Source organism: Macrobrachium nipponense, chromosome 21 (assembly GCF_015104395.2).
Source record: "Macrobrachium nipponense isolate FS-2020 chromosome 21, ASM1510439v2, whole genome shotgun sequence".
Classification (NCBI taxonomy): Eukaryota; Metazoa; Arthropoda; class Malacostraca; order Decapoda; family Palaemonidae; genus Macrobrachium; species Macrobrachium nipponense.
Window position 1 is genome coordinate 22,082,846 of NC_087212.1, and position 13,100 is coordinate 22,095,945.

Genomic DNA, 13,100 nt, shown 5'->3' on the forward strand with positions numbered 1-13,100 from the left:
CCATATGGAGGAGCTGATGGTTTCAGCAAAATGGAGTGGCGAGGACAGAGAACTCCATATAATCGTGCTGGAGTTGAAAGCAGCGTTTCTAGCACTACAGGAATTCCGGGAGAGGGTGAAGGGGCAATCAGTGGTATTGATGTCAGACAACACCACAGTAGTAGCTTACATAAACAAACAAGGAGGTCTAGTTTCTCGACAGTTACATGTGATGATAGTTCAACTTCATCAGTGGGCTGTAGAGAACCTAGTACACATCAGGGCCAGATATTTTCCGGGAAAAAGAAACATTGTGGCTGACAAGTTGAGCCGCAGGGATCAAATCCTGGGAATGGAGTGATCCTTGCACCAACAGGTAGTGGACAGAATGCTCAAGTTGTGGGAAAGGCAATCACAGACCTATTGCAACCAAGTACAACAAAAAGTTGGAAGTGTATTGTTCGGTAGTCCCAGACCTAGAGGCTGTAGCAGATGCGCTACAACACCCATGGGACAATCTGGATGTTTACACATTTTCTCTTTTTGTCCAATCCATCAGGTTCTGAACAAGGTAACGAGGTCTCAGAACCAAAGAATGACTCTGGTAGCTCCTTTATGGCCAAGGCAGAATGGTTCCCGGACCTCTTGGAACTCCTAATAGACGTGCCGAGTGTTACCTCCATGGAACAACCTACGTCAGCAGCACGTGGAGAAGTACCACCGGTCGGTGAAGTCCCTATCACTTTACGGGTGGAGACTGTCAAGTATCTCCTGCAAGCGGGAGGGTTTTCGCAAAAAAGCAGCAGCGTAGATGGCAGGAAATATCAGAAAGTCATCGGCAGCAGTATACCATGGAAAATGATCAGCATACTGTGATTGGTGTCATAGAGGGAACTTGTCTCCACTCGGCACCACTATTCAGCAATTAGCAGACTTTCTGATATATCCCAGGACAGAAAGGCATAGGTCTGTATCTGCGGTGAAGGGGTACAGGTCTGCTCTAGCCTCGGTCTTACGCATGGAAGGTGTGGACATTTCATCTTCATGGGAGTTGGGCATGTTGATGAAGAGCTTTGAGCAGTCATGTTCACCAAAGGAACTAAAAACCCCAGATGGGATTTGACCATGGTACTGAGTAGTCAGACAAAACCCCTCCACGAACCACTAAGGCAGTCCACAGATAGGAGCCTGACCCTGAAGACAGTCTTCTTATTGGCCCTAGCTTCAACCTAAAGGGTGGGGGAACTACATGGCCTATAATATATCATAAAGCACTTGAGAGGTTGGGAGTCAATGGTATTCGAGATAGTTCCAGAATTCATGGCCAAAAGTCAAAACCTATCAATAGTGGACAGCAGATTAGACAACTTTTCCATACCCTCTCTGGCAGAATTCGTAGACAATAACAAAGAAGAGATGATACTGTGTCCTGTCAGGGTAATAAGAGAGTACTTAAGAAGGACAAGGCACCTCAGGTCGGGGTGCCGGAGGTTGTTCGTAGTACAGGACGGAACAAGAAGGAAGTGTCCAGGAATACAATATAGTTTTGGCTAAGAGAAACAATCAGGAATGCCTACATGACAGAAGACAGGGGGTCAGATAGCCAGGAGAGGGCTAGGGCTCATGACATCAGAGGCTTGAGTGCTTCTTTGGCATTCAAGAATATGTCTGTGGAGAGAATTCTGAAAGCTGGTGTTTGGAAACGTCAAACAACTTTCACTTGCTTTTATTTAAGACGATGCCCATAGATCCTTGGATACTTTTTCCTTGGGTCCAGTGGTGGTGGCCCAGCAAGTGGTATAGCTCATCCAGTACCCCTGGCAGGTCAGTTTGTGTCTAGTCTAAGATGAAGATGTGACAGTAGAATGAATGGGATGAGTGGTCTTTTTTCTTTACTACTTTCTTTCTACTCTACCTACGGGCAGTATGAAGGAGTACCATCATAAGCTGGAACGGACTAGATGCAGGTGAGTTGGTCAGCCATACAGTAAAGTTATTTTAGAGTATAGTATACTTTTCAGTAGCAACACACCCCTCTCGGTAATAAGGAAGAGAGGGGTGATGGTAGATCCAGATACAAGGGACAAGAGTGGTTTTTGAGAATGGAAGGTCCTCTATTTTCTCATAGTTTATATACCATGGCATGGTACCAGCACAAAGTGAGGGAAACCAATAGATTCTCTTATATCTTTGGTTCAAGGGTTTATAGTCCATTTTCTTGGAATACTCCTAATAATCGGAAATGGATATAGGTGGCAAACTCCGTCAGTTACAGAGACTTGCCTCCCTCCAATAAGTAAGTCTATCCTTATGTTAAAACCGAAGGTTTGTTTCGTATATGAACAAATGACAAATTTGTAACTAATTTGTATTTTCCATAACTAATATATAAATGATAGAAAACTTAACTTTGAGTGTTTGTGTCAGGGCACCAGTGAATCAACAAAACTAGTGCAACTAAACAAATCAGCGAGATGGCATGGGAAACTTAAGAGCATGCTGATTTAGAAGGAACTGATTACAGATGTGCAATTCAGTGAAGATCATTGTATTTTGACAACAAATTTCTTAACACCAGCAAACTACCACTTTCTCTCAACTTGGTAAGGGACCATAATTACTTCCAATGGCAACTGATCTCAAGAATAAGCTATACAAACACAATTGAAGACATTACAAGTATTGGTGAAACCATCCTGAGAAACAGTGAATAAAAATTCCCTTAACCCAAATTATGTATGTGCAGCCACTTGAGAGTAATTACTGTCTCCTATGAAATTCATGCATATAACACATGACAAATCTTTGTTCACAAATATATTACTCATATGTAAGCTTCCAAAAGTTTTTTTTTACTTAATCGTAAATTTTAAAAGCAATCAAGATTCAACAAGATTTAATGCTCTTCCATAGATACAATTCAGCACTATTAACAGAAATTAATCAACAGAATTAGAAAAATCTGAATAATGCATTTAGTGACTTAAATCTGGAATTTAAAAAATCTGAATAATACATTTAGTGACTTAAATTCTGGCAACCTTCAACTGAATTTCAAACCTAACATGCATCCCACTATACGTCTTCATTATTTAAAAAAGCTCAAACCAACCTAAAGAGCTGGATATGCTATTATATTCACTGATTCGCACGAAATTATGAATCCCTTACCTAAACCACTTGGATTACAGCCAAACAACTTACATTTTCAATCAACAGGAAACATGGAACTAAAAAAATTGGGTGTGATTCCTAAGCTCTAAGGCAGGGATGGCCAGACTTTTGGCCTCCAAGATCTACTCTGAAGACAAACTCTTTTACTATCAACCATAATGTGGGGGAAAAAAAGTAAAGTAAAAAATAAACATTTCAAATAGTGCCATAGTACAATAAAACCTAAGTATATGTATGTGTGTATGTGTGTGTGTGTGTGTGTGTGTGTATGTGTGTGTGTGTGTGTGTGGTGCTTCCAATCGTTTGTTTACATCCAGCTCTTCCGAGTACCGAACAAACGCCAAGCAATCACTTCCCCTAGTAAGCCATAAATTTTCATTATCTCTCTTCAACTAATGAAACTACCACACGTATAATAACCACTTCTATTTCTATTCTATTACTAATGGAGCTTTACCTAATGGAGATACAGTTACTGACTGCTACTATAATGAAACATACGTAACGTAATATTAAGGGGGCCAGCCAGCTAATGCCATTTTTTAAGGACAGGACTTTGATATTCATACCACTTAATAATATGATTTTTGCCTCTGACCTTCGGTTTTGTGACGCCAGGGCGATTTATCCCGAAAATAACAATTTTTCAAATTCTATCTCCTCCCTTGATATTGAATATTAAGACCTAGGATTACTACCATATATAGACCTGATGTACACCTCCAATTGAATGAGGAGTTTTTTTTCTAAAAGTCATTTTTTTGCTAGATATGAATTTTTCAATATGGTGAAAAAATAAACCCTATAAATCAGGAGAAAAAAATTTATATAAAAAAAGACGAAACAAAAATTGGAAAAAAGGGCTTCATTTGATTGTTCTATAATGTTTTTTCTGAGTTATATACCAAATTCCAATGTTATAGCTTTAAAACTAAGTGAGAAGATAGATTTTGAAGGTTAATTAGTTTTGAGATACAGGCATTCAAAGTTTTCCTTCGTATTTCTATAAAGACAATGTTAATAAATAATGATTATTATGAATGTATATTTCTTTTTTTGTGTATTAATACACCAAAACTATTCTATTTATCATAATTTAATCATAAATGATGACCCCCTTTGCTCATATATCGTAGCCTGGGGCACTGCTTGAGGCAAGATGGGGCACTCCTTCCTACGCAAATCTCTCTCTCTCCTTCACTAACTCAGTTTATTACAGCGAATTTTCTTCTTCTGTATGTTAGCTAGATGTTTTCCTAGTATTTTCCGTTTTGGCATGATGAAATTGTTGCCAAAACAAAGATAAACAAACTTAAATGCAAGAGAATGTCAGAGGTGAAACTCGAAGGTGTACTCTCTTTTTACAAAGACAATTTAATAAATCATGATTACTATGAATTTCATATTCCATTTTGGGTATTAAAAAACCAAAACTATGTTATTTATCATAAATGAAGATCTCTTTGCTCAAAGATCGTAGCCTTAGGCACAGTGTGACGTGTGCTGTCAGGCAAGAAGGGGGCGTTACTAAGCAACCCTCCCCTCTCTCTTCACTAACTACGCTTATATTATGATATTCTGTAATAATACTTGACCGATTTTTCTTCGTCTGTAAGTTAGCGAGATGTTTTCCTGTCTTTTCCTCATTGGCATGATGAAATTCTTGCCGAAACATACATAAACATACGTAAAAGCAAGCGAATGTCAAGAGGTGAAACTCGAACGTGTACACTACTTGAGGTTTGTGCTCACACTGAATCATGGTTGGACTTGGTAGCTGACTGAAGTCTCCCTTCTCGACTCGGGGAATGTCTACAGATGCCATTTCTCCCAATTTCTTTCACAATAATTATCAAATGTTACGATAATAGAAGAAATATTGCATTTTCTTGTACGGATCAATGTTTTAGGCTTATTGAGTTATGTTAACTAATTACCCTGTAACTACGAAAGTAAGAGGAATTTTGATGAAATATTTCGTATACGTATTCTCAATTGCCCCACATATAAGGGGGCCGGCCGGAACCCCTTTATATGGAGGAGGGTATAGGGCGAAAAATGCAGTCATGAAAAAATTCATGGAGCTTCCATATGGCAATTGAGAATACGTATACGAAATATTTCGTCAAAATTCCTCTTACTTTCGTAGTTACAGGGTAATTAGTTAACGTAACTCAATAAGCCTAAAACATTGATCCGTACAAGAAAATGCAATATTTCATCTATTATCGAATGTCAAGAGGTGAAACTCGAACGTGTACACTACTTGAGGTTTGTGCTCACACTGAATCATGGTTGGACTTGGTAGCTGACTGAAGTCTCCCTTCTCGACTCGGGGAATGTCTACAGATGCCATTTCTCCCCAACTTTCTTTGACAATAATTATCAAATTAAGGGGGCCGCTCGGAACCCCTTTATATGGAGGTATAGGGCGAAAAATGCAGTCATGAAAAAATTCATGGAGCTTCATATGGCAATTGAGAATACGTATACGAAATATTTCGTCAAAATTCCTCTTACTTTCGTAGTTACAGGGTAATTAGTTAACGTAACTCAATAAGCCTAAAACATTGATCCGTACAAGAAAATGCAATATTTCATCTATTATCGTAAATTTTGATAATTATTGTCAAAGAAATTGGGAGAAATGGCATCTGTAGACATTCCCCGAGTTGAGAAGGAGACCAGGCTCAGCAGTCAGCTACCAACCAAGTCCATTTAGTGCGATCACAGACTTCGAGTAGTTTACACGTTCCATTTCACCTCTGACATACGCCTGTTTTACGTATGTTTATGTATGTTTCGGCAAGAATTTCATCATGCCAATGAGGAAAAGACAAGGAAAACATCTCGCTAACATACAGACGAAGAAAAATCGCTCAAGTATTATTACAGAATATCATAATATATGCGTAGTTAGTGAAAAGACAGGGGAGGGTTGCTTAGTAACGCCCCCGTCTTGCTTGACAGCACACGTCACACTGTGCACCAAGGCTACGATCTTTGAGCAAAGAGATCTTCATTTATGATAAATAACCAAAGTTTTTGTTTTTTAAAACCCAAAATGGAATATGAAATTCATAATAATCATGATTTATTCAAATTTCTTTGTAAAAAAAAGAGTACGCCTTCGAGTTTCACCTCTTGGCATTCTCTTGCAAATACGTTTGTTTATCTTTGTTCCGGGCAAGAATTTCATCATGCCAAAGAGGAAAATACAAGGAAAACATCTTGCTAACATACAGAAGAAGATAATTCGCTGTAATAAGCCAAGTTAGTGAAGGGGAGAGAGAGAATTGCGTAGGAAGGAGTGCCCCATCTTGCCTCAAGCAGTGCCCCAGGCTGCGATATATGAGCAAAGGGATCATCATTTATGATTAAATTATGATAAATAAAATAGTTTTGGTTTATTAATACACAAAAAAGAAATATACATTCATAATAATCATTATTTATTAACACTGTCTTTATAGAAATACGAAGGAAAACTTTGAACGCCCGTATCTCAAAACTATTCTTATTGACCTTCAAAATCTATCTTCTCACTTAGTTTTAAAGCTATAACATTGGAATTTGGTATATAACTCAGAAAGACATTATAGAACAATCAAATAGAGCCCTTTTTTCCAATTTTTGTTTCGTATTTTTTTTTATAAATTTTTTTCTCCTGATTTATAAGGTTTATTTTTTTACCATATTGAAAAATTCATATCTTGCAAAAAAAATTACTTTTAGAAAAAAAACTCCATTCGATTGGAGGTCTACATCAGGTCTATATATGGTAGTAATCCCAGGTCTTAATATTAAATATCAAGGGAGGAGATAGAATTTTAAAAATGGTTATTTTCGGGATAAATCGCCCTGTTGTCACAAAACCGAAGGTCAGAGGCGAAAATCATATGCAGTTTGGAGATGTCCCAAGTCACCTTATTAAGTGGTATGAATATCAAAGTCCTGTCCTTAAAAAAGGGCATTAGCCAGCCGGCCCCCTTAAAACAGAAGAAGAATTCTAAAAAATAAGTATTTGTTGGCTTCGAAGATAGCAGTCTGATTTATTTTATGATATCTAATTCACAATTTTTTTTTATAAAATGTATTGCATGTACTCATTGCAAATAATTATTAAATAACCATTAATTATAATAAACCAAAGAAAAAGCTTCCAAACTTCTGTTTACATCCAGCACTTACGAGTATCAAACGATTGCCAAGCAATCACTTTTCCTAGTACACAGTAAGCCATAAATTTTCATTAGCTCTCTTCAACTACTGAAACTACCAAACAGTATAACCACCATTCATTTCTATTCTTTATTCTATCTTTACCTAATGTCGTTTTTTTATTAAATGTATTGCATGAATAAGTTTTTCAATTTACAGCATCCTTTTACCAACAGAATACATAAAGCACAAGGGGTAGATGCTGACCAATAGGAGAGCAGGATTTTATGGGGTGACTAGCATCAGGAACCAATGGGAGAGCAGGAGGATGGTGGCAAGTTTACTCAGTTGGCGGGGCGCTAGTTTTAAAATTGTTCTCGGTGGTCCGGGCGAATCTCAGGACTTTACAGCAACAACCTTTCGTAACTTGAGCAATTTTCGTATGTAGAGCCGTAAAATTTTTCGTATTTGCTTTCGTATCTTGAGTTTTTCGTAAGTTGAGCCTTTCGTATGTTGAGGTACCACTGTATATATATATATATGTTACAATGTCGTTAAAGAATTAAGGAAATTATTCCAAAAAGGCATTAACTTAAAAGTACTTAAGAGAAGACACGGGGAAAAAGAAACTAAATAATAATTTCAAGAAAAGGATTGTTTTACTCAAGCCCAAAACCTCTGTCGCCTAAAGTATACCGAAGATTAAGTGGCTGACGAGCGTATTTCCCTGGCACCTTCGAAGAAATTGGAACTCAGAAAAATTCGTCACACCTCATTTATGCCTACACCAGCCCACTTCGCAGGATTAATTGGCGTTCCCTTCTTGTGACAGGTTAGAGGGCCAGGGATAATTCCTGCAGCCCATCTGGCATACGTTAGAGAAGGAATTCTAAGCTCCCTTGTTTAATAAAGGGGAAGTGTTAAACTCGAAAGCTCCTCCCATTCCAAGAGTAGACCTATGGACTTGACGAACCAAACCAGCAGTGCCAGATCGTAGGACAGCCCAAAAAAGGGTCCCAGCGAATAACCTACGAGATTACCCAAGTACACAACCCCAAGAAGCCAAGGCACGAAGCAAGAGGAGTTTCCAAATAAAGAATCTTCGAATCACAACACAAGAAGTGACAGAAAGGTGGCTTTGTATAAAGTCTGTAGCCACTAAGACAAGAATTTTCAAAAGATGCCCCACCCAGTCAAAATCCAAAAATCCAAAGGCGGTGCCAAAATGTCGTCATCCTAATAAAAAGGCCAGACAGAGAAAAAATAGACAGAGTGGAGAACAAGTGGGGAGAATAGTGGCGCACTGGCAGAACAGGGGAGAAGAAGACAGAGAGGGAAGCAAGAAGTAGAGAAGAAAACCAGAAGAATAAGTGCAAAGTGTGGCATGCGAACGACAGTGATAAATGATAATGATAATCAGTAAAATTCCCTAGTGCCAATAGACTCATAATTGCGACAAAGTGTCTTCAAAGAAAATAGTTGTATCAGTCCAAGCGCCCCGAAACAGAAAGGTGGAAATAATTATAAGAAACCCTATCAAATAATAAACACGTTTTAAGGACATATCAATTTAATTTTTTCCCAAACTATAACTTTCAAGATAATCCAGTTAGATAACATTCAGCAAGGTGAGATTAATTATATAATTCTACTTCCCCAATTACAGGCCCCCCCATTCGATTGCATGACCACCTTTGGGCTGTTGGGCACTAATTTCTACCCCACACACACACACACACACACACACACACACACACACACATATATATATATGCTTGTTGTTTCTTTATATAGGATTGTGGGGTAATAGCTATCAACCAAACAAGTGGCCGTAATCGACTGGTAGTCACGATCGACTATTTGGCCACCTCTCCTCTAAGGGATACATCATGCCTTCAGCACTTTTCAATAAACTACAAACATCAAGCAAAAATTCTGATGCTATTCCAACCCAAATTAATTATTCCCCTCCTCTAATTAAATAATATTCATTAAAGCAGCAACTTACCAATCAGTTGACTGGATTCCTGACCCCTCATCCTACTTTCATATTTCTTACCATTCCAAACACTAAGCCAATGATTTTGCCGAATCACTCAAAACTACTAATAGGTAAAGTATATAGCAATGCCATAATAAATCAAGTGCAAACTTCTGTGAAACACCAAATACCAGAAATATAGCAAATTCAAGATACTATCTCTACTTTCGAACATACAAACCAAATCTTTTACATGGATATAACTTCAGTAAAAGCTGGTCCAATTGTTAAAAACTTGGGAAGACAGTTAAGTAACAGCTGGAGTGAAAGGTTACAAACCACGAGCACACAGCATCTACTTTTATGGCAATGAGGAAAATGTGTTTGGTTAAGGTCAGATTACCATAAACTTTATATTCACAGATATAGGAAAAGTGTAAATCATCTTGCACTTTTGATTTGTTCCTATCACAGGTATTTTCTAATGAAGAGGACTGTTGATGTTCTTCCTAGGTATTTTCTAATGAAGATGACTGCTGCTGTTCTTCCACCCAGAATGTTTGCTTCCTGATCACATCATAGCAAGGAAAGGATGAAAATTAACCACCTGCACAGCCCGGGATATAAGATGCCATCACTGACAGGGCCTTGTCCCAAATTATGGCTTGACAAAAACAGGACAATATTTACAATGAGAGGGTGGTTCCCCCTTTCCATGTCAGCTGTTATTAGTCAACTACCTTGTTACCAAGCTTACAAGAGATGACAAGCTTTTTCCCAAAGTATATCCACATAAAAGATGAAGGTCTATTTCTTATAGGAACAGTGATCTATATGTAAATCTCAAGATACCTTATCAATCAAATGAATACACCTCTGACAGCTAATACTATAACTAAGGCAGTGTTTATAGATCCATTAAACAGCTTTAATTCGTGCAAAATAATATTGAAAGCTCAAACACTAATTGCAAAAGTATTGCTCACTCTGAACAGAATATTTTTTTGCATTAAATTGTGAATAAAATTACAAAAAAATTAAGCCAACAGCCACAAAATTGGAAGGTAGTGTATTTTGATCAGAAAATGGCTGGAATACAACACTATTATTTTGAAAACCCAACTTCATGCAGACTGAAATGGGGTTCAAAGTACTTAAACAAAGGATCTATAATCAAAGCCTATTAAAAAACACTTACAGTACTGGCCTGCTTTTTGACTGTATTTGTCGCGAGGTGGGGCATAAATCTGACGGTCAGTCTTCGGCTTCTTGGCATCTTTTTCATCAAACTTTATAGGTGTGTGTCTCTTCTCAGTACCATTAGCAACATTGGATGCAGATGACCCAGACACAGGTTTCCAAGAAAGTGATATCTTTGCCTGAAATATTGGTAGGTTTCTTTCAATAAAAATTTTTTAAATTTTCAGAATATTGTCCAGTATAACCATTCTTCTTTCTAGTTAGAGTTACTGTTACTAGATATTTCAATGTACTAATTAAAATGCAAATAATAATATACAATTGTAAACCTAAAACCCTTGAAAGAGAATGAGATGAGAGTTAAAAATAATCAGTAGGCCACAAAATGCAGACAATTCTTTAGGATTATCATGTGATATTTAGGATAGCTGACTAACTGGAATACACTATCACAGTTCTTGCAAAGGGAGATAAGACTAAAATCCCTCCAACCATGTTGACAACTGATGTATTGAAAAATTTAAGAGAATTAAAACTCCATCTACATTGGTCTCTACTTTAAGCACTCAGGCACTTTTAGCCAATCAGCACTTTAAAACACTAAAAAGAGGGGTTAAGAGTGTTTGGTAAACATGATAAGCTACATAAAATACAGGCAATCAGGTACAAGGTTCTACAGGTGGAACTAGGAGAAAAGCCCACAGCTGCACTTCAAAGTCAAGAGAAGTTGAACAAGCAAGACTGAAGGAAGCAGGAATGGTGATAGAAAGGCTAAAAAATTGGGGGCAGCTAGAGAACTATGGGACGCTATTTTTGATAATTCCTCTGGCACACCATATGAGGTGCACTTAACGTTAAGTGTTAGCAACCCATCCCTACAAGGAATTGTATCATGGGCAATTCACCAATCACCCAAGAGTCGAACAAGTGTTAAATTGACCAGTTTTAATCTGTTACTATCATGCTCATTCATTAATCTATATATTCTGCCATTTACTTAATTATAAAAAGTTTTAGATATGTATGTACAGGATCCTCTTCAGGGTTACTACTATACATTCTGCCACTAACCCATCGATATCCATCATTCTTCAAAGAAAACAGCTGCAAACTGGGGTAGCTTTATTTACACTGAACAGTTAAGACTAACTACCCTGATGAACTATGTTATTCACCTTCCATATAAATTTCCTTGTTCAGGAGAGAATGTCAAGACTGACTATGCTGATAACTAAGTTGCTGTTATTAATAGGGCTTAGTTTTTCACACCTTTGTTAACCTTCCACATAAATTTAAGTATTGTTCTAGGTAAGCTCAACAAAGTATGTTAATGCTGAAAAACATGAGTATACTGCCTACTGTGGAAAGTAATGCTCATTATATACTGGAGGGTCCACATGGGTGGTTGTCATAGATTTTTGACATAATGCCAAGCACTGGGGCAATTAAGGCTATTCCACGCTGAAACGGATATTGACAGAAAAAGGCTTCAAAGGTGTTACAGCAGGAAAACCTTGCAGTTGCATTATGATTCAATTGCTAGGAGAGGGTGAACAGTAAGATAGAAGAGAATATGAATGGAGGTACAGTAAAAGGTATACAGTTTCAGTTTGTTATCCTGCAAATACATTCATATGAAGCAAATATCTCCTTTACTCCAATACCACTTGAGAGAGAGAGAGAGAGAGAGAGAGAGAGAGAGCGAGAGAGAGCGAGAGAGAGAGAGAGAGAAGAGAGAAGAGGGGGCAGCAGCTTTTCATAGGTCAAGTGCAGACGTGGGGAGTGTGATTTGTACCTTGTAAGATGGTGGCTGATGAAACAGATCCTTAATTAGGATGTTTATATTTGCTGTAGTTTTCAAGGCAATCAATTTGATCTTGTTTTCTTCAGTCTTCAGTTCCGCACCAGATTTATTTGACACTGCCTCACGCAGACGCTTCTGGTAAGCTTGTGAAACACGAGCAAAATATTGTAACCTGTAAAATAATAATAATTTAATTTACTCATTGGTTTTAAGGCTAAATTGTAGGAAATCTATCACACATACTAATTCCCATTCTCTACACTACAGCACATAACACTTATCCAACAACGTAATAACCTGGCCATCAATTATGCTCTCAATACATATGCAAAAATGTTTATTGAAAAACTTTTCTTAAGATTTACCTGAAAAAATTAATTTTCAATTTATTTGTATTTTTCACAGCTGGCCTTCAGACTTAACATTAGGATAAATTCTCTGGCACCAGCTGAAAACCAGTTAAAACAATAGAAAAACTGTAAAGGCAAGGAATCTGTGGCATTTGGCATTCAATACGTGAGATGGAAGTGAGTCAGACCACACTTGAAACCCAGGATTAGACATAAGAGGGGCAGCTAAGAGGTCAAACTTCAGGTTTGTTATCTATGAAAAATAAGTATTAAATAAAAATTTGTCATTTGTTCATATACAGAACACACCTTCGGTCTTAATACTAGGATAGACTCACACTTGGAAGTATGAGAATCCCCAACCGACTGGAGGTTTGGCACACCTGATCATTCTTCTTAGAAACATGGAATCTAAAGAGGACCTAAGCCCTGAGATGTCAGATATGTGGAT

General features: G+C 37.6%; 1 protein-coding gene across 3 annotated transcripts in view; it reads right to left on the reverse strand.

Moving 5' to 3' along the window:
* The window catches only part of LOC135197833 (apoptosis inhibitor 5-like), a 74,486-nt gene that overhangs the window by 10,423 nt on the left and 50,963 nt on the right, over positions 1–13,100 (reverse strand). For 2 of the 3 annotated variants that reach the window (XM_064224984.1, XM_064224983.1), the window contains exons 8-9: positions 12,291–12,471; positions 10,503–10,674 (exon numbers count right to left, since the gene is read on the reverse strand). In XM_064224984.1, coding sequence (XP_064081054.1) covers positions 10,503–10,674; positions 12,291–12,471 — 353 coding nt within the window. Of the gene's footprint in view, positions 1–10,493; positions 10,675–12,290; positions 12,472–13,100 lie in introns of all 3 variants that reach the window. The other variant, XM_064224982.1, reaches the window with a different exon arrangement.